At 47.2% G+C, this 22,933-nt stretch overlaps 1 protein-coding gene across 2 annotated transcripts; it reads left to right on the top strand.

Moving 5' to 3' along the window:
• Window positions 1-13: 13 nt before the first annotated feature.
• LOC142244639 (retinoic acid receptor responder protein 2-like) lies at window positions 14-21,440 on the top strand. Of its 2 annotated transcripts, none has more exons than XM_075316900.1 (6): window positions 14-119; window positions 15,113-15,352; window positions 17,247-17,351; window positions 19,519-19,617; window positions 19,876-19,982; window positions 21,205-21,440. In XM_075316900.1, the coding sequence occupies exons 2-5, from the start codon at window positions 15,161-15,163 to the stop codon at window positions 19,966-19,968; spliced, it is 489 nt and encodes a 162-aa protein (XP_075173015.1). In that variant the 5' UTR covers window positions 14-119; window positions 15,113-15,160; the 3' UTR covers window positions 19,969-19,982; window positions 21,205-21,440. The 2 variants fall into 2 exon arrangements, with proteins under 2 accessions (XP_075173015.1, XP_075173014.1); XM_075316899.1 differs by having other exon boundaries at window positions 19,873-19,982.
• Window positions 21,441-22,933: the final 1,493 nt, after the last annotated feature.

Here is a 22,933-nt window from a genome sequence, read left to right as displayed (position 1 = left end):
TCCTCTACGTCCCCAGTCCCCTCCTATCGCCTGTTTCCTCTTCTCAGACCCCCCAGAGTGGGCATAGAGGGTCCCCGGAGCAGACGGAGCAGACGCAGGAGCGGAGCGCGGAGCTGCAGGTATCGAGCTTTCTTCTTCACTGTTTCTGGATTATTTCCGGGGAGTTTCTGTTGTTTGTAGCTTTCACATGACAATGCTTCATTTAAAGGGGCGGCACAGCCGAAGCGTCCAACTTCTCCAGCAGCAATAGGTGCGGCCATAACAAGCCGAAGAGGCCGGCGCTGACAGCCGCAGATCCAGGGCTTATAGTATGGTGGAGACTTTCATCATCCACAGTAATGGACCCCCTCCCCCCATATTCTCTATATGGAGAAAAGTATGTGCCCCCTCCACATCCACCTCCTACAGTATATGGGAAAAGTATGTGCCCCCTCCACATCCACTGCCTACAGTATATGGGAAAAGTATGTGCCCCCTCCACATCCACCTCCTACAGTATATGGGAAAAGTATGTGCCCCCTCCACATCCACTTCCTACAGTATATGGGAAAAGTATGTGCCCCCTCCACATCCACTTCCTACAGTATATGGGAAAAGTATGTGCCCCCTCCACATCCACTGCCTACAGTATATGGGAAAAGTATGTGCCCCCTCTCCTTCCACTTCCTACAGTATATGGGAAAAGTATGTGCCCCCTCCACATCCACTTCCTACAGTATATGGGAAAAGTATGTGCCCCCTCCACATCCACTGCCTACAGTATATGGGAAAAGTATGTGCCCCCTCTCCTTCCACTTCCTACAGTATATGGGAAAAGTATGTGCCCCCTCCACATCCACTTCCTACAGTATATGGGAAAAGTATGTGCCCCCTCCACATCCACTTCCTACAGTATATGGGAAAAGTATGTGCCCCCTCCACATCCACTTCCTACAGTACATGGGAAAAGTATGTGCCCCCTCCACATCCACCTCCTACAGTATATGGGAAAAGTATGTGCCCCCTCCACATCCACCTCCTACAGTATATGGGAAAAGTATGTGCCCCCTCCACATCCACCTCCTACAGTATATGGGAAAAGTATGTGCCCCCTCCACATCCACCTCCTACAGTATATGGGAAAAGTATGTGTCCCCTCCACATCCACCTCCTACAGTATATGGGAAAAGTATGTGCCCCCTCCACATCCAGTTCCTACAGTATATGGGAAAAGTATGTGCCCCCTCCACATCCACCTCCTACAGTATATGGGAAAAGTATGTGCCCCCTCCACCTCCTACAGTATATGGGAAAAGTATGTGCCCCCTCCACATCCACTTCCTACAGTATATGGGAAAAGTATGTGCCCCCTCCACATCCACTTCCTACAGTATATGGAGAAAAGTATGTGCCCCCTCCACATCCACCTCCTACAGTATATGGGAAAAGTATGTGCCCCCTCCACATCCACCTCCTACAGTATATGGGAAAAGTATGTGCCCCCTCCACATCCACTTCCTACAGTATATGGGAAAAGTATGTGCCCCCTCCACATCCACTTCCTACAGTATATGGGAAATGTATGTGCCCCCTCCACATCCACCTCCTACAGTATATGGGAAAAGTATGTGCCCCCTCCACATCCACTTCCTACAGTATATGGGAAAAGTATGTGCCCCCTCCACATCCACCTCCTACAGTATATGGGAAAAGTATGTACCCCCTCCACATCCACTTCCTACAGTATATGGGAAAAGTATGTGCCCCCTCCACATCCACCTCCTACAGTATATGGGAAAAGTATGTGTCCCCTCCACATCCACCTCCTACAGTATATGGGAAAAGTATGTGCCCCCTCCACATCCAGTTCCTACAGTATATGGGAAAAGTATGTGCCCCCTCCACATCCACTTCCTACAGTATATGGGAAAAGTATGTGCCCCCTCCACATCCACCTCCTACAGTATATGGGAAAAGTATGTGCCCCCTCCACCTCCTACAGTATATGGGAAAAGTATGTGCCCCCTCCACATCCACTTCCTACAGTATATGGGATGGGAAAAGTATGTGCCCCCTCCACATCCACTTCCTACAGTATATGGAGAAAAGTATGTGCCCCCTCCACATCCACCTCCTACAGTATATGGGAAAAGTATGTGCCCCCTCCACATCCACCTCCTACAGTATATGGGAAAAGTATGTGCCCCCTCCACATCCACTTCCTACAGTATATGGGAAAAGTATGTGCCCCCTCCACATCCACTTCCTACAGTATATGGGAAATGTATGTGCCCCCTCCACATCCACCTCCTACAGTATATGGGAAAAGTATGTGCCCCCTCCACATCCACTTCCTACAGTATATGGGAAAAGTATGTGCCCCCTCCACATCCACCTCCTACAGTATATGGGAAAAGTATGTACCCCCTCCACATCCACTTCCTACAGTATATGGGAAAAGTATGTGCCCCCTCCACATCCACCTCCTACAGTATATGGGAAAAGTATGTACCCCCTCCACATCCACTTCCTACAGTATATGGGAAAAGTATGTGCCCCCTCCACATTCACCTCCTACAGTATATGGGAAAAGTATGTGCCCCCTCCACATCCACTTCCTACAGTATATGGGAAAAGTATGTGCCCCCTCCACATCCACCTCCTACAGTATATGGGAAAAGTATGTGCCCCCTCCACATCCACTTCCTACAGTATATGGGAAAAGTATGTGCCCCCTCCACATCCACCTCCTACAGTATATGGGAAAAGTATGTGCCCCCTCCACATCCACCTCCTACAGTATATGGGAAAAGTATGTGCCCCCTCCACATCCACTTCCTACAGTATATGGGAAAAGTATGTGCCCCCTCCACATCCACTTCCTACAGTATATGGGAAAAGTATGTGCCCCCTCCACATCCACTTCCTACAGTATATGGGAAAAGTATGTGCCCCCTCCACATCCACCTCCTACAGTATATGGGAAAACTATGTGCCCCCTCCACATCCACCTCCTACAGTATATGGGAAAAGTATGTGCCCCCTCCACATCCACTTCCTACAGTATATGAGAAAAGTATGTGCCCTCTCCACATCCACTTCCTACAGTATATGGGAAAAGTATGTGCCCCCTCCACATCCACCTCCTACAGTATATGGGAAAAGTATGTGCCCCCTCCACATCCACCTCCTACAGTATATGGGAAAAGTATGTGCCCCCTCCACATCCACTTCCTACAGTATATGAGAAAAGTATGTGCTCCTTCCACATCCACTTCCTACAGTATATGGGAAAAGTATGTGCCCCCTCCATATCTACTTCCTACAGTATATGGGAAAAGTATGTGCCCCCTCCACATCCACCTCCTACAGTATATGGGAAAAGTATGTGCCCCCTCCACATCCACCTCCTACAGTATATGGGAAAAGTATGTGCCCCCTCCACATCCACTTCCTACAGTATATGGGAAAAGTATGTGCCCCCTCCACATCCACTTCCTACAGTATGTGGGAAAAGTATGTGCCCCCTCCACATCCACTTCCTACAGTATGTGGGAAAAGTATGTGCCCCCTCCACATCCACCTCCTACAGTATATGGGAAAAGTATGTGCCCCCTCCACATCCACTTCCTACAGTATATGGGAAAAGTATGTGCCCCCTCCACATCCACTTCCTACAGTATGTGGGAAAAGTATGTGCCCCCTCCACATCCACCTCCTACAGTATATGGGAAAACTATGTGCCCCCTCCACATCCACCTCCTACAGTATATGGGAAAAGTATGTGCCCCCTCCACATCCACTTCCTACAGTATATAGGAAAAGTATGTGCCCCCTCCACATCCACTTCCTACAGTATATGGGAAAAGTATTTGCCCCCTCCACATCCACTTCCTACAGTATATGGGAAAAGTATGTGCCCCCTCCACATCCACTTCCTACAGCATATGGGAAAAGTATGTGCCCCCTCCACATCCACTTCCTACAGTATATGGGAAAAGTATGTGCCCCCTCCATATCTACTTCCTACAGTATATGGGAAAAGTATGTGCCCCCTCCACATCCACTTCCTACAGTATATGGAGAAAAGTATGTGCCCCCTCCACATCCTCTTCCTACAGTATATGAGAAACGTATGTGCCCCCTCCATATCTACTTCCTACAGTATATGAGAAAAGTATGTGCCCCCTCCACATCCACTTCCTACAGTATATGGGAAAAGTATGTGCCCCCTCCACATCCACTTCCTACAGTATATGGGAAAAGTATGTGCCCCCTCCACATCCACTTCCTACAGTATATGGGAAAAGTATATGCCCCCTCCACATCCACTTCCTACAGTATATGGGAAAAGTATGTGCCCCCTCCACATCCACTTCCTACAGTATATGAGAAAAGTATGTGCCCTCTCCACATCCACTTCCTACAGTATATGGGAAAAGTATGTGCCCCCTCCATGTCTACTTCCTACAGTATATGAGAAAAGTATGTGCCCCCTCCACATCCACCTCCTACAGTATATGGGAAAAGTATGTGCCCCCTCCACATCCACTTCCTACAGTATATGAGAAAAGTATGTGCTCCTTCCACATCCACTTCCTACAGTATATGGGAAAAGTATGTGCCCCCTCCATATCTACTTCCTACAGTATATGGGAAAAGTATGTGCCCCCTCCACATCCACCTCCTACAGTATATGGGAAAAGTATGTGCCCCCTCCACATCCACCTCCTACAGTATATGGGAAAAGTATGTGCCCCCTCCACATCCACTTCCTACAGTATATGGGAAAAGTATGTGCCCCCTCCACATCCACTTCCTACAGTATATGGGAAAAGTATGTGCCCCCTCCACATCCACTTCCTACAGTATATGGGAAAAGTATGTGCCCCCTCCACATCCACTTCCTACAGTATGTGGGAAAAGTATGTGCCCCCTCCACATCCACCTCCTACAGTATATGGGAAAACTATGTGCCCCCTCCACATCCACCTCCTACAGTATATGGGAAAAGTATGTGCCCCCTCCACATCCACTTCCTACAGTATATAGGAAAAGTATGTGCCCCCTCCACATCCACTTCCTACAGTATATGGGAAAAGTATTTGCCCCCTCCACATCCACTTCCTACAGTATATGGGAAAAGTATGTGCCCCCTCCACATCCACTTCCTACAGCATATGGGAAAAGTATGTGCCCCCTCCACATCCACTTCCTACAGTATATGGGAAAAGTATGTGCCCCCTCCATATCTACTTCCTACAGTATATGGGAAAAGTATGTGCCCCCTCCACATCCACTTCCTACAGTATATGGAGAAAAGTATGTGCCCCCTCCACATCCTCTTCCTACAGTATATGAGAAACGTATGTGCCCCCTCCATATCTACTTCCTACAGTATATGAGAAAAGTATGTGCCCCCTCCACATCCACTTCCTACAGTATATGGGAAAAGTATGTGCCCCCTCCACATCCACTTCCTACAGTATATGGGAAAAGTATGTGCCCCCTCCACATCCACTTCCTACAGTATATGGGAAAAGTATATGCCCCCTCCACATCCACTTCCTACAGTATATGGGAAAAGTATGTGCCCCCTCCACATCCACTTCCTACAGTATATGGGAAAAGTATGTGCCCCCTCCACATCCACTTCCTACAGTATATGGGAAAAGTATGTGCCCCCTCCACATCCACTTCCTACAGTATATGGGAAAAGTACGTGCCCCCTCCACATCCACTTCCTACAGTATATGGGAAAAGTATGTGCCCCCTCCACATCCACTTCCTACAGTATATGGGAAAAGTATATACCCCCTCCACATCCACTTCCTACAGTATATGGGAAAAGTATGTGCCCCCTCCACATCCACTTCCTACAGTATATGGGAAAAGTATGTGCCCCCTCCACATCCACTTCCTACAGTATATGGGAAAAGTATGTGCCCCCTCCACATCCACTTCCTACAGTATATGGGAAAAGTATGTGCCCCCTCCACATCCACTTCCTACAGTATATGGGAAAAGTATGTGCCCCCTCCACATCCACTTCCTACAGTATATGGGAAAAGTATGTGCCCCCTCTCCTTCCACTTCCTACAGTATATGGGAAAAGTATGTGCCCCCTCCACATCCACTTCCTACAGTATATGGGAAAAGTATGTGCCCCCTCCACATCCACTTCCTACAGTATATGGGAAAAGTATGTGCCCCCTCCACATCCACTTCCTACAGTATATGGGAATAGTATGTGCCCCCTCCACATCCACGTCTTACAGTATATGAGAAAAGTATGTGCCCCCTCCACATCCACTTCCTACAGTATATGGGAAAAGTATGTGCCCCCTCCACATCCACTTCCTACAGTATATGGGAAAAGTATTTGCCCCCTCCACATCCACTTCCTACAGTATATGGGAAAAGTATGTGCCCCCTCCACATCCACTTCCTACAGTATATGGGAAAAGTATGTGCCCCCTCCATATCTACTTCCTACAGTATATGAGAAAAGTATGTGCCCCCTCCACATCCACTTCCTACAGTATATGGGAAAAGTATGTGCCCCCTCCACATCCACTTCCTACAGTATATGGGAAAAGTATGTGCCCCCTCCACATCCACTTCCTACAGTATATGGGAATAGTATGTGCCCCCTCCACATCCACGTCCTACAGTATATGAGAAAAGTATGTGCCCCCTCCACATCCACCTCCTACAGTATATGGAGAAAAGTATGTGCCCCCTCCACATCCACCTCCTACAGTATATGGGAAAAGTATGTGCCCCCTCCACATCCACCTCCTACAGTATATGGGAAAAGTATGTGCCCCCTCCACATCCACTTCCTACAGTATATGGGAAAAGTATGTGCCCCCTCTCCTTCCACTTCCTACAGTATATGGGAAAAGTATGTGCCCCCTCCACATTCACTTCCTACAGTATATGGGAAAAGTATGTGCCCCCTCCACATCCACTTCCTACAGTATATGGGAAAAGTATGTGCCCCCTCCACATCCACCTCCTACAGTATATGGGAAAACTATGTGCCCCCTCCACATCCACCTCCTACAGTATATGGGAAAAGTATGTGCCCCCTCCACATCCACTTCCTACAGTATATAGGAAAAGTATGTGCCCCCTCCACATCCACTTCCTACAGTATATGGGAAAAGTATGTGCCCCCTCCACATCCACTTCCTACAGTATATGGGAAAAGTATATGCCCCCTCCACATCCACTTCCTACAGTATATGGGAAAAGTATGTGCCCCCTCCACATCCACTTCCTACAGTATATGGGAAAAGTATGTGCCCCCTCCACATCCACTTCCTACAGTATATGGGAAAAGTATGTGCCCCCTCCACATCCACTTCCTACAGTATATGGGAAAAGTATGTGCCCCCTCCACATCCACCTCCTACAGTATATGGGAAAAGTATGTGCCCCCTCCACATCCACTTCCTACAGTATATGGGAAAAGTATGTGCCCCATCCACATCCACTTCCTACAGTATATCGGAAAAGTATGTGCCCCCTCCACATCCACCTCCTACAGTATGTGGGAAAAGTATGTGCCCCCTCCACATCCACCTCCTACAGTATATGGGAAAAGTATGTGCCCCCTCCACATCCACCTCCTACAGTATATGGGAAAAGTATGTGCCCCCTCCACATCCACTTCCTACAGTATATGGGCAAAGTATGTGCCCCCTCCACATCCACTTCCTACAGTATATGGGAAAAGTATGTGCCCCCTCCACATCCACTTCCTACAGTATATGGGAAAAGTATGTGCCCCCTCCACATCCACTTCCTACAGTATATGGGAAAAGTATGTGCCCCCTCCACATCCACTTCCTACAGTATATGGGAAAAGTATGTGCCCCCTCTCCTTCCACTTCCTACAGTATATGGGAAAAGTATGTGCCCCCTCCACATCCACTTCCTACAGTATATGGGAAAAGTATTTGCCCCCTCCACATCCACTTCCTACAGTATATGGGAAAAGTATGTGCCCCCTCCACATCCACTTCCTACAGCATATGGGAAAAGTATGTGCCCCCTCCATATCTACTTCCTACAGTATATGAGAAAAGTATGTGCCCCCTCCACATCCACTTCCTACAGTATATGGGAAAAGTATGTGCCCCCTCCACATCCACTTCCTACAGTATATGGGAAAAGTATGTGCCCCCTCCAGATCCACTTCCTACAGTATATGGGAAAAGTATGTGCCCCCTCCACATCCACTTCCTACAGTATATGGGAATAGTATGTGCCCCCTCCACATCCACGTCTTACAGTATATGAGAAAAGTATGTGCCCCCTCCACATCCACTTCCTACAGTATATGGGAAAAGTATGTGCCCCCTCCACATCCACTTCCTACAGTATATGGGAAAAGTATGTGCCCCCTCCACATCCACTTCCTACAGTATATGGAGAAAAGTATGTGCCCCCTCCACATCCCCTTCCTACAGTATATGAGAAACGTATGTGCCCCCTCCACATCCACTTCCTACAGTATATGGGAAATGTATGTGCCCCCTCCATATCTACTTCCTACAGTATATGAGAAAAGTATGTGCCCCCTCCACATCCACTTCCTACAGTATATGGGAAAAGTATGTGCCCCCTCCACATCCACTTCCTACAGTATATGGGAAAAGTATGTGCCCCCTCCACATCCACTTCCTACAGTATATGGGAAAAGTATTTGCCCCCCCCCACATCCACTTCCTACAGTATATGGGAAAAGTATGTGCCCCCTCCACATCCACTTCCTACAGTATATGGGAAAAGTATGTGCCCCCTCCATATCTACTTCCTACAGTATATGAGAAAAGTATGTGCCCCCTCCACATCCACTTCCTACAGTATATGGGAAAAGTATGTGCCCCCTCCACATCCACTTCCTACAGTATATGGGAAAAGTATGTGCCCCCTCCACATCCACTTCCTACAGTATATGGGAATAGTATGTGCCCCCTCCACATCCACGTCCTACAGTATATGAGAAAAGTATGTGCCCCCTCCACATCCACTTCCTACAGTATATGGGAAAAGTATGTGCCCCCTCCACATCCACTTCCTACAGTATATGGGAAAAGTATGTGCCCCCTCCATATCTACTTCCTACAGTATATGGGAAAAGTATATGCCCCCTCCACATCCACTTCCTACAGTATATGGGAAAAGTATGTGCTCCCTCCACATCCACTTCCTACAGTATATGGGAAAAGTATGTGCCCCCTCCACATCCACTTCCTACAGTATATGGGAAATGTATGTGCCCCCTCCATATCTACTTCCTACAGTATATGGGAAATGTATGTGCCCCCTCCACATCCACTTCCTACAGTATATGGGAAAAGTATGTGCCCCCTCCACATCCACTTCATACAGTATATGGGAAAAGTATGTGCCCCCTCCACATCCACCTCCTACAGTATATGGGAAAACTATGTGCCCCCTCCACATCCACCTCCTACAGTATATGGGAAAAGTATGTGCCCCCTCCACATCCACCTCCTACAGTATATGGGAAAAGTATATGCCCCCTCCACATCCACTTCCTACAGTATATGGGAAAAGTATGTGCCCCCTCCACATCCACCTCCTACAGTATATGGGAAAAGTATGTGCCCCCTCCACATCCACTTCCTACAGTATATGGGAAAAGTATGTGCCCCCTCCACATCCACCTCCTACAGTATATGGGAAAAGTATGTGCCCCCTCCACATCCACCTCCTACAGTATATGGGAAAAGTATGTGCCCCCTCCACATCCACTTTCTACAGTATATGGGAAAAGTATGTGTCCCCTCCACATCCACCTCCTACAGTATATGAGAAAAGTATGTGCCCCCTCCACATCCACTTCCTACAGTATATGGGAAAAGTATGTGCCCCCTCCACATCCACTTCCTACAGTATATGGGAAAAGTATATGCCCCCTCCACATCCACCTCCTACAGTATATGGGAAAAGTATGTGCCCCCTCCACATCCACTTCCTACAGTATATGGAGAAAAGTATGTGCCCCCTGCACATCCACCTCCTACAGTATATGGGAAAAGTATGTGCCCCCTCCACATCCACTTCCTACAGTATATGGGAAAAGTATGTGCCCCCTCCACATCCACCTCCTACAGTATATGGGAAAAGTATGTGCCCCCTCCACATCCACTTCCTACAGTATATGGGAAAAGTATGTGCCCCATCCACATCCACTTCCTACAGTATATCGGAAAAGTATGTGCCCCCTCCACATCCACCTCCTACAGTATGTGGGAAAAGTATGTGCCCCCTCCACATCCACCTCCTACAGTATATGGGAAAAGTATGTGCCCCCTCCACATCCACCTCCTACAGTATATGGGAAAAGTATGTGCCCCCTCCACATCCACTTCCTACAGTATATGGGCAAAGTATGTGCCCCCTCCACATCCACTTCCTACAGTATATGGGAAAAGTATGTGCCCCCTCCACATCCACTTCCTACAGTATATGGGAAAAGTATGTGCCCCCTCCACATCCACTTCCTACAGTATATGGGAAAAGTATGTGCCCCCTCCACATCCACTTCCTACAGTATATGGGAAAAGTATGTGCCCCCTCTCCTTCCACTTCCTACAGTATATGGGAAAAGTATGTGCCCCCTCCACATCCACTTCCTACAGTATATGGGAAAAGTATTTGCCCCCTCCACATCCACTTCCTACAGTATATGGGAAAAGTATGTGCCCCCTCCACATCCACTTCCTACAGCATATGGGAAAAGTATGTGCCCCCTCCATATCTACTTCCTACAGTATATGAGAAAAGTATGTGCCCCCTCCACATCCACTTCCTACAGTATATGGGAAAAGTATGTGCCCCCTCCACATCCACTTCCTACAGTATATGGGAAAAGTATGTGCCCCCTCCAGATCCACTTCCTACAGTATATGGGAAAAGTATGTGCCCCCTCCACATCCACTTCCTACAGTATATGGGAATAGTATGTGCCCCCTCCACATCCACGTCTTACAGTATATGAGAAAAGTATGTGCCCCCTCCACATCCACTTCCTACAGTATATGGGAAAAGTATGTGCCCCCTCCACATCCACTTCCTACAGTATATGGGAAAAGTATGTGCCCCCTCCACATCCACTTCCTACAGTATATGGAGAAAAGTATGTGCCCCCTCCACATCCCCTTCCTACAGTATATGAGAAACGTATGTGCCCCCTCCACATCCACTTCCTACAGTATATGGGAAATGTATGTGCCCCCTCCATATCTACTTCCTACAGTATATGAGAAAAGTATGTGCCCCCTCCACATCCACTTCCTACAGTATATGGGAAAAGTATGTGCCCCCTCCACATCCACTTCCTACAGTATATGGGAAAAGTATGTGCCCCCTCCACATCCACTTCCTACAGTATATGGGAAAAGTATTTGCCCCCCCCCACATCCACTTCCTACAGTATATGGGAAAAGTATGTGCCCCCTCCACATCCACTTCCTACAGTATATGGGAAAAGTATGTGCCCCCTCCATATCTACTTCCTACAGTATATGAGAAAAGTATGTGCCCCCTCCACATCCACTTCCTACAGTATATGGGAAAAGTATGTGCCCCCTCCACATCCACTTCCTACAGTATATGGGAAAAGTATGTGCCCCCTCCACATCCACTTCCTACAGTATATGGGAATAGTATGTGCCCCCTCCACATCCACGTCCTACAGTATATGAGAAAAGTATGTGCCCCCTCCACATCCACTTCCTACAGTATATGGGAAAAGTATGTGCCCCCTCCACATCCACTTCCTACAGTATATGGGAAAAGTATGTGCCCCCTCCATATCTACTTCCTACAGTATATGGGAAAAGTATATGCCCCCTCCACATCCACTTCCTACAGTATATGGGAAAAGTATGTGCTCCCTCCACATCCACTTCCTACAGTATATGGGAAAAGTATGTGCCCCCTCCACATCCACTTCCTACAGTATATGGGAAATGTATGTGCCCCCTCCATATCTACTTCCTACAGTATATGGGAAATGTATGTGCCCCCTCCACATCCACTTCCTACAGTATATGGGAAAAGTATGTGCCCCCTCCACATCCACTTCATACAGTATATGGGAAAAGTATGTGCCCCCTCCACATCCACCTCCTACAGTATATGGGAAAACTATGTGCCCCCTCCACATCCACCTCCTACAGTATATGGGAAAAGTATGTGCCCCCTCCACATCCACCTCCTACAGTATATGGGAAAAGTATATGCCCCCTCCACATCCACTTCCTACAGTATATGGGAAAAGTATGTGCCCCCTCCACATCCACCTCCTACAGTATATGGGAAAAGTATGTGCCCCCTCCACATCCACTTCCTACAGTATATGGGAAAAGTATGTGCCCCCTCCACATCCACCTCCTACAGTATATGGGAAAAGTATGTGCCCCCTCCACATCCACCTCCTACAGTATATGGGAAAAGTATGTGCCCCCTCCACATCCACTTTCTACAGTATATGGGAAAAGTATGTGTCCCCTCCACATCCACCTCCTACAGTATATGAGAAAAGTATGTGCCCCCTCCACATCCACTTCCTACAGTATATGGGAAAAGTATGTGCCCCCTCCACATCCACTTCCTACAGTATATGGGAAAAGTATATGCCCCCTCCACATCCACCTCCTACAGTATATGGGAAAAGTATGTGCCCCCTCCACATCCACTTCCTACAGTATATGGAGAAAAGTATGTGCCCCCTGCACATCCACCTCCTACAGTATATGGGAAAAGTATGTGCCCCCTCCACATGCCTCCCATCTACATCCATAGCCATTAATATGGAGTCACCCTCTGCAGAAGGGTTTTCTCCATTATTGGGGCCGGGCTCTGTGTGGCCTCATGTTCTCCCCCTCATGTCTGTATGGACGTTGTGCACTGGGCACAGTCAGGGGGGACAGAGGAGGGTCTTCCCTAAACTGTTCCCACAAAGCTGAAGCTACAATTGTCCACAATGTCTTCTGCTGAATCATTAAAGGGGTTTTCCCCCCAAACAAAGTTGATTTTAATCAATAGATCTTGGAATAATATTAATTTCCACAATCGCACGTGATATATAATGTCCCTGTGCTGAGATAATGTGATATATGTGCCCCTGCTGTGTAATGGCCGTGTGTCACGTGATGTTCGGCTCTGTACACACCTGCGGGCACGGGGTTGTCAAATACTGTTCACACCACAGAGGCTAACAAGCAACCTGAGGCTTCTGTATTGTTCAGCCAGAGCCGGGCGTCGGCTGGTTCAGGGTCACTGGTGTTCAGCTCTGCAGGAGTTAATTCCTGAAGTCTGGTGAGCAGGACCTAAGAGCTCAGGTCGCTGATTGCCACGTGCAGCTGTCTCCTCCCTATTTAAAGCTCAGCTTTCTTCCAGTATACGCCGATGATAGCTTCTGCGATCCTGGTCTTGGTGGTCATACTGTTAATGGTGATCCATGTTGCCCTTTTGAGTGGTGTGAGCGTTCCCCTGTTGTGCGTTACTTCCTCCCCTTTTTTGTTGCTCCCAGTTACACTTATTGTCTCTCCTGTGTGTTTTGAGTGCTGTGTATGTGAGTTTCCGTTTTCCCTTGTCCATGTCTTTTTGTGCGGTTTTGTCACTGTTTTCCAACCTGTCTCAAGCGTGTGGGACAGGGGGAGTAAGATCAGGGCTCAGACAGGAGTCAGGGTCATGCTGGGGGCTCACACCTAGCCACCATCAAGCCTATCTCTGAGATAAGGGACAGCGCAGGGTCTCAAGTCTAGAGGCCCCTGTCCTGTTATCACATACCCTGTGACACCGCGTCTGACCATACAGGGACATGTTCTGATCATACCATATCTGCTGGGCCGGGGAGGAAGAGTATAAAGACATGACGTAAATGATTCTTTCTGTGAGGTAAAACCTGCCCGTTATTAAAAAAAGTTTTACCTCAAAGAGAGAATCATTTCCGATCTGTTGCTGTAAAGTCTGTATACTTATTGCATCTTTATACACTCCGGGGGCGATGGGACCAGACGTCATACACTGGGAGTAATGGGACTGAATGAGACTGAATGATGAAGGGACGCGTCCTTTACTGTTCTCCATATACTTCAGACCTGTATACATCACGGCCGACACTTTTCAGCCACAGATGACGGCAGATTCGCGTGTAGACGCCTGAGGACGCGGCGGCGCCCTGCGCTGCTGGAATGTGATTGTTTCCTGTAAACAAGGACTAATGATGAGAAATGTTTCCTCACACTCTCGGCTCCGCAGGCAAATACAAAAAGCTAGCAACAAGGATTAACCCTTTGTATGAAGTTTCTCCCTAACACAAACCCAAAAAAGATATTTTATGATGTGTGGTATAGATTTTTATATTCCTAGTGATTGCAGCTCTGGAGGTGACTGCAGTATAAATCATTGGCTAGATCAATCCCCACCAGGAGTTCCCAGCTGTGGGTCTGTGGGACTATAAGGGTATGTGCGCACGTTGCTTTTTACCTGCTTTTTACCTGCTTTTTTGCTGCTTTTTCTTATTCGCTGTTTAATGCCAAAATGGATGTGTTCTTCTATTCAAGCAAAGTCTATGGGAATTTGGGTTTCTTGTTCACACTATGTTGTTCAAAATGCTGCCTTTTTGTGGCAGAACTTTGGTCAAAAACTCAGCTTTTCAAAGAAGCAACATGTCAATTGTTTTTGCCATTTGGGTTTTGCACTGCAAAGCTGAGTTTTTGACCAAAGTTCTGCCACAAAAAGGCAGCATTTTGAACAACATAGTGTGAACAAGAAACCCAAATTCCCATAGACTTTGCTTGAATAGAAGAACACATCCATTTTGGCATTAAACAGCGCAGAAGAAAAAGCAGCAAAAAAGCAGGTAAAAAGCAGGTAAAAAGCAGGTAAAAAGCAACGTGCGCACATACCCTTACAGTGTCTATTACTCATTCATTTCTATACCTTGCTCAATGCCAAGAGGCTGCTGGAGTGAGGTAAAGCCAACACCAAAAACCCAGAGAAAAGGTAATCATCTGGCAGTGTGATAAGTGGAGATTGTGATTATGAATGGCTCCAAAGTGATCTTATCTTCTTCCAAAAGAAATAAGGAGAAGGAAACATCATCCTCGGATCATCTGCTATCATCACAATGAAGACAGCGGCCATAACATGGGGCATCATATCTGTTCTCCTAATTGTCAACTCAGAGGGTCAGAGCACAACGGACAACTTCTCCGAGAACCAAAACAAAGCCACGAAATTGATCATGGAACATTTCCATACCAAAGACCATATCAGAAACGGATTCAAGGTGTCTAATGTCATCAAAGCCATTGAAATAGTAAGTACCTAAAGGAGAAGTGAGGAGGTAGAACACTGTATTATAGCAGTTATATTCTTGTACATAGGGGCAGTATTATAGCAGTTATATTCTTGTACATAGGGGCAGTATTATAGTAGTTATATTCTTGTACATAGGGGCAGTATTATATTAGTTATATTCTTGTACATAGGGGCAGTATTATAGTAGTTATATTCTTGTAAATAGGGGCAGTATTATAGTAGCTATATTCTTGTACATAGGAGCAGTATTATAGCAGTTATATTCTTGTACATAGGGGCAGTATTATAGTAGTTATATTGTTGTACATAGGGGCAGTATTATAGTAGTTATATTCTTGTACATAGGCGCAGTATTATAGCAGTTATATTCTTGCACATAGGGGCAGTATTATAGTAGTTATATTGTTGTACATAGGGGCAGTTTTATAGTAGTTATATTGTTGTACATAGGCGCAGTATTATAGTAGTTATATTCTTGTACATAGGCGCAGTATTATAGCAATTATATTCTTGTACATAGGGGCAGTATTATAGTAGTTATATTGTTGTACATAGGGGCAGTATTATAGTAGTTATATTCTTGTACATAGGGGCAATATTATAGTAGTTATATTCTTGTACATAGGGGCAGTATTATAGTAGTTATATTCTTGTACATAGGGGCAGTATTATAGTAGTTATATTCTTGTACATAGGGGGCAGTATTATAGTAGTTATATTCTTGTACATAGGGGCAGTATTATAGTAGTTCTATTCTTGTACATTGGGGAGCAGTATTATAGTAGTTATATTCTTGTACATAGGGGGCAGTATTATAGTAGTTCTATTCTTGTACATAGGCGCAGTATTATAGTAGTTCTATTCTTGTATATAGAGGGCAGTATTATAGTAGTTATATTCTTGTACATAGGGGGCAGTATTATAGTAGTTATATTGTTGTACATATAGGCAATATTATAGTAGTTATATTCTTGTACATAGGGGCAGTATTATAGTAGTTCTATTCTTGTACATAGGGGCAGTATTATAGTAGTTCTATTCTTGTACATAGGGGCAGTATTATAGTAGTTATATTCTTGTACATAGGGGGCAGTATTATAGTAGTTATATTCTTGTACATAGAGGGCAGTATTATAGTAGTTATATTGTTGTACATAGGGGGCAGTATTATAGTAGTTCTATTCTTGTACATAGGGGCAGTATTATAGTAGTTCTTTTCTTGTACACAGGGGGCAGTATTATAGTAGTTCTATTCTTGTATATAGAGGGCAGTATTATAGTAGTTATATTCTTGTACATAGGGGGCAGTATTATAGTAGTTATATTGTTGTACATATAGGCAATAGTATAGTAGTTATATTCTTGTACATAGGGGCAGTATTATAGTAGTTCTATTCTTTTACATAGGGGCAGTATTATAGTAGTTATATTCTTGTACATAGGGGGGAGTATTATAGTAGTTATATTCTTGTACATAGAGGGCAGTATTATAGTAGTTATATTCTTGTACATAGAGGGCAATATTATAGTAGTTATATTCTTGTACATAGAGGGCAGTATTATAGTAGTTATATTCTTGTACATAGAGGGCAGTATTATAGTAGTTATATTCTTGTACATAGCGGCAGTATTATAGTAGTTATATTCTTGTACATAGCGGCAGTATTATAGTAGTTATATTCTTGTACATAGGGAGCAGTATTATAGTAGTTATATTCTTGTAAATAGGGGCAGTATTATAGTGGTTGTATTTTTTTAAGGACATAATTACGGTAATGAGGTACGTTCAGAAATAAAGATAGTTAGTCCGTGTATTTGATTTGTTGATTAATAATCAACATTGTGGAGTTTATTCATTTATTTTGTGTGGCGTCTTTTATTCTCTCATACAGGATTACATTTCTGGGGTTTTTGTGAACTTGGAGTTAGAACTAAAACAGACGACTTGTCAGAAAAGTCACTGGACTAAAACCGACTGTGGCCTAACGAGGAATGGGGTAAGGTTCCCGCCAGTTACATTGTACGTGACTCCATACATGAGCCGCAGCTCTTGCTCTGGTTTACCTGTACGTCTATGAATCACGTGGTCAGCCACAATGGCGCTCACCGATGCCATAAACGCTGATTGTCTGAGGGTTTTATAATAATGTGAGGGAGCAGCATCAGCCATGCCAGCAGTGGGGTGACAAAAGAGGAGACTGCCGCCCCCCACACCCAGCCTGTCAGTCTGCCGTCCCCTCCACCCGGCCTGTCAGTCTGCCGTCCCCTCCACCCGGCCTGTCAGTCTGCCGTCCCCTCCACCCGGCCTGTCAGTCTGCCGTCCCCTCCACCCGGCCTGTCAGTCTGCCGTCCCCTCCACCCGGCCTGTCAGTCTGCCGTCCCCTCCACCCGGCCTGTCAGTCTGCCGTCCCCTCCACCCGGCCTGTCAGTCTGCCGTCCCCTCCACCCGGCCTGTCAGTCTGCCATCCCCTCCACCCGGCCTGTCAGTCTGCCGTCCCCTCTAGCCGGCCTGTCAGTCTGTCGTCCCCTCCACCCGGCCTGTCAGTCTGCCGTCCCCTCCACCCGGCCTGTTAGTCTGCCGTCCCCTCCACCCAGCCTGTCAGTCTGCCATCCTCTTCACCTTGCCTATCGGTCCTCTGTCCCCTCCACCCAGCCTGTCAGTCTGTCATCCCCCTCACCCGGACTGTACACATACTCCCCATCCTGTACAATGACTGATTACACCTTTATATGCAGTAGATCACACAGGATCCACCATTACCACTAGATGATGTCACAGCTCACCTCCTCCTCCTCCATGCTTTATAACCTCCTCACAGTTTGCAATCTCTGCATGACTCCTGTCCTCCATTATTCTTTCGTGGTTCCGGATACCAGTGATCCCTGCAGTAATATATCGTATACCGCCATGTCCGCCATCTTTATTGCCGTCACATCATCTCTGCCGTGTTCAGACTTGTGATCATGACTCGCCCACCCCAGGGTTTTGGGACACCAGGTGCCGGGCCGGACTAGTCCGAGGTAGTCAGTAGTGGTGGGGCCCGACTCCGTGACCCTTGCGGGGTCAACTAATATGGCAGTGGTGGGGATGGTAAACAATAATAAAGTTTGTAGGTTATTCGTGACGCCACCTGTGGAATGCGGCTATGGAGCCGCCGCTGCTGGATGGGACCTCCGGGGCTGATGGACTGGCAGCTATGGTGGTTCTGCTCCCCACAGGTGGAGCGGTACCCTGGGACAACCGTTGGTGCTTATGAAAGTCTATGGTGCTTGGAAAGGGTGCAGTGCAGGCGAAATAATGGAGGCAACACCAGGGGGTGCAGTTTCAAGGTTTTACTGACTGGTTCATGGCTGTCGCGAACTGGACGCCCACTGGTGCGCTGGAATCCCCTGTCAGGGACCTCCGCCGATCCCGGGTAGATCTGGGAGTAAATGCCGGCGCACCCTTCTGTTGTTTCTCTTCCCTCGGCTGTCTTCAAAGCTTTGACTTTTCTGGATAAACCTGTCTTGGCCTCCACTATAGGTTCTGGACAAGAAGGCTTGCCTTGATGGAACTTTGCCCTCTTTCCAGGGGATCTACGGTGGGATGTGGCCCGGGGCGCTTGCAGCCACCCTGGGCTCGGTGCTCACTTTTGGAAAATGACTTCTCTTCCTCCAGTTTCTAGGGACCATTCCCTGTTTGCAGCCTGATCCCTCCACCCGATGACTTAGTGGAACAGGCCTTTCAGTGGCCCTGGAGTCCTTTCTGTAGTTCTCTGCTGTCACCTGGGCCTAGCCGGGCCCCAGGGTCTCCACCAGGAAGCTTCACTTTCTCTTGCTGTTCTTTCTCAGGTCTCCCTCCCAACTAGCTGAACTTGAACTTCCTGTGTCCGCTCTACTCTCTGCTGGCTCCTCCCACCTTCCCAATTGCTAGGCCCCACCCTATCGGAGAAGGGATGGGTCTTACGGCCCCCCAGCATGCAGCATGGGGGGGTAGCTGCCACTATCCCTGGTCCCAAAATATGCCTAACAATGGGTGTAGTGTGAATTTGCCTGTGAATTGTTTACTCCTTTCCTTACCCAGGATGGCACATCACACCTCTGGCTAAGGTGCAATGTCTCTGTGGCGACGGAAGCCTCAGGGGCGCCACAATCATAATCCCGTTTTTTTATCTTTTCTTGTAGAGGACATTCAATTGCTTCGCTTGTTTCAAGTTTTCTTACCATTCTCACAAGATTCTGTCTCAGCTCATGGACTGTGTCGCCGCTCATCAAGTGGACGCGGTAAAGTATCCTGCATTCCTAGCGGGAGACCCCAGAAATGGTGACCCCTGACCCCCTCCCTGCGATATAATAATGGCCAATAATGGGGCTGCACAGTGTGGGTAGGGAGTGTGGGGCATTAATATCACTGCACATGGATCCCACTGTATCTAAACTGCCCGAGGCTCAGCTGGGATGCCCTTGTTCATTCTTATGCTGCGCTCAGTACGTGATACATGCCCCGCCTTGCTGTGATGCCCATGCTTTACCCACCAGCAGAGGGTCAAGAGGAGGAACCAGTCCTGCACCGAGGTGGAGCTGAAGGAAGGGTACGACAAGCCCGGGAGCTACGGATTCCTGAAGTCTAACTAAGGATCTGACGACAGGTAACAGTATGAGCCGTGTATCTAATCCAAATATGTGTGATACTGTCTGCTGAGCCGTGTATCTAATCCAAATATGTGTGATGCTGTCTGCTGAGCTGTGTATCTAATCCAAATATGTGTGATACTGTCTGCTGAGCTGTGTATCTAATCCTCTCCTGTGTGATACTGTCTGCTGAGCTGAGTATCTAATCCTCTCCTGTGTGATACTGTCTGCTGAGCTGTGTATCTAATCCTATCCTGTGTGATACTCTCTGCTGAGCCGTGTATCTAATCGTATCCTGTGTGATACTGTCTGCTGAGCCATGTATCTAATCCTATCCTGTGTGATACTGTCTACTGAGCTGTGTATCTAATCCTATCCTGTGTGATACTGTCTTCTGAGCTGAGTATCTAATCCTCTCCTGTGTGATACTGTCTGCTGAGCTGTGAATCTAATCCTCTCCTATGTGATACTCTCTGCTAAGCCGTGTATCTAATCGTATCCTGTGTGATACTGTCTGCTGAGCTGTGTATCTAATCCAAGCCTGTGTGATACTGTCTACTGAGCTGTGTATCTAATCCAAGCCTGTGTGATACTGTCTACTGAGCTGTGTATCTAATCCAATCCTGTGTGATACTCTCTACTGAGCCGTGTATCTAATCCTATCCTGTGTGATACTGTCTGCTGAGCCGTGTATCTAATACAAATATGTGTGATACTGTGTGCTGAGCTATGTATCTAATCCTGTCCTCTGTGATGATACTGCCTGATTCCAGTGATCTGTCACTTGCTGAGCAGTTTGCTGTAGTTTTAATACAATCAGTGTTTAATCAGCTGGAGATTATCACTGCAGGAGTAGGTGTCCTGTGCCAGGAATTCCAGATAATCAAAGTAACTCTGTCCCCGCCACTGATTGGCAGCTTTCTGCCTATGCACAGTGTACACAACAATCTGCCAATCAGTAATGCGGACGGGGTTATACACAGCTCAGGATTCTGAACACTTCTACATTTGTTGTAAAGAAAACACAGATTTTTTTTTTCAAAACTGCAGCAAGCAGCCCAGTAAGTGCCACTTCTCTGGAATTAGGGTCTCTGGCCCTACATTAGGCTGCTCTCAGATTACATAGCAAGATTCTGTTTAATGGGGGTTCATGTGGGGTATTCAATCTCATTCTTGGGGTGATGTGGAAAGGGAGTGAATATTTTTGCACATCCTCTCATTGTTTACTCTTTGTTTCAGATCCTTTGTGGGATGTAGAAAAATAAGTCCCCCATGTACGAGGGTGAAGACTCGTCCATAGCTGCCTATAACCTCACTGTATATAGCACAGTATCCGCACTATAGATATCACACACTGAGCTGTAGAGGACCCGGAGGACCCCCGCCGGTGGGGAGAAGAGGCCACCTACAAGTCTGGAATAATGTGCACTGGACATAATAAAGATTGTAAAACGTATAAAACTCTCAGCTAAATGATTGTATCAAAACCACAGTGCTGACACCTGGGCAATGATTAATGGTGCTGGAGGAAAAGTTGTCAGAGTCTCATTGTACGAAGGATGTGGCATCTCCTAGGTTTGGGTGATCACACGAGTCCAAACTAATTTCTGTATTTAAGGTGGAAATTACCTTGGTTGCCACAGCCCCGTATCATTGCCAGAATGGATAACCTTAAAGGAAATCTGCCCTCAAGATTCCCCCCCTTTCAAAGAGAAGTCCAGAAATACCTTTATGTGGTCTGTCCGCTCCTCCATTATGGAGAAATATTTACATCTGAAGCCTCCGTCACTGCAGCTCTAACCCCTGCCCAGTGCTGCTTCTTTCTGGTTAATGGACGTTAAACAGGAAGTGGTGAATAGAGCTGGAGTGACAGAGGCGTCAGATCTACACATAGTTCTTCAGCTTCATTTCCACATCAATTCAAAAGCCGATCTTTGAGATCCAGATGGGAAAGGGATCTTATGGATCTGTCAACTGTTCAATGGTGTATCCCGTGGGCTTTGAGACTCCCCCTCAAATCATAATCTTAAAATGGCTTTATTTAGGCTCCAGGGGCTGGTGGCTACCTCTGGACCCCCATGGACCATGTATTATCTTACATGGCAGTCCTCAGGCTCCAGGGGTTGGGGGCTACCTCTGGACCCCCATGGACCATGCAATATCTCACATGGCAGTCCTCAGGGGCTACCTATGGACCCTCATGGGCCATGCATTATCTTACATGTCAGTCCTCAGGCTCCAGGGTCCGGGGGCTACTATGGACCCCCATGCAGTATCTCCATGGCAGTCCTCAAGGCCCAGGGGCTACCTCTGGACACCCATGGACCATCTAATATCTTACATTGCAGTCTTCAGGCTCCAGGGGTTGGGGGTTACCTCTGGACCCCCATGGACCATATATTATCTCACATGGCAGTCCTCAGGGTCCGGAGGCTACCTATGGACCCCCATGGACCATGTATTATCTTACTTGGCAGTCCTCAGGCTCCAGGGGTTGGGGGCTACTTCTGGACCGCATGGACCATGCATTATCTCACATGGCAGTCCTCAGGCTCCAGGGGCCAGGAGCTACCTCTGGAACCCCTTGGACCATGTACAGTATTATTTCACATGGCAGTCCTCAAGGCCCAGGGGCTACCTCTGGACACCCATGGACCATCTAATATCTTACATTGCAGTCTTCAGGCTCCAGGGGTTGGGGGTTACCTCTGGACCCCCATGGACCATATATTATCTCACATGGCAGTCCTCAGGGTCCGGAGGCTACCTATGGACCCCCATGGACCATGTATTATCTTACTTGGCAGTCCTCAGGCTCCAGGGGTTGGGGGCTACTTCTGGACCGCATGGACCATGCATTATCTCACATGGCAGTCCTCAGGCTCCAGGGGCCAGGAGCTACCTCTGGAACCCCTTGGACCATGTACAGTATTATTTCACATGGCAGTCCTCAGGCTCCAGGGGTTGG

The sequence above is a fragment of the Anomaloglossus baeobatrachus genome, chromosome 6, assembly GCF_048569485.1.
Source record: "Anomaloglossus baeobatrachus isolate aAnoBae1 chromosome 6, aAnoBae1.hap1, whole genome shotgun sequence".
NCBI classification, from domain to species: Eukaryota; Metazoa; Chordata; class Amphibia; order Anura; family Aromobatidae; genus Anomaloglossus; species Anomaloglossus baeobatrachus.
This window is presented reverse-complemented; position numbering and strand designations above follow the sequence as displayed.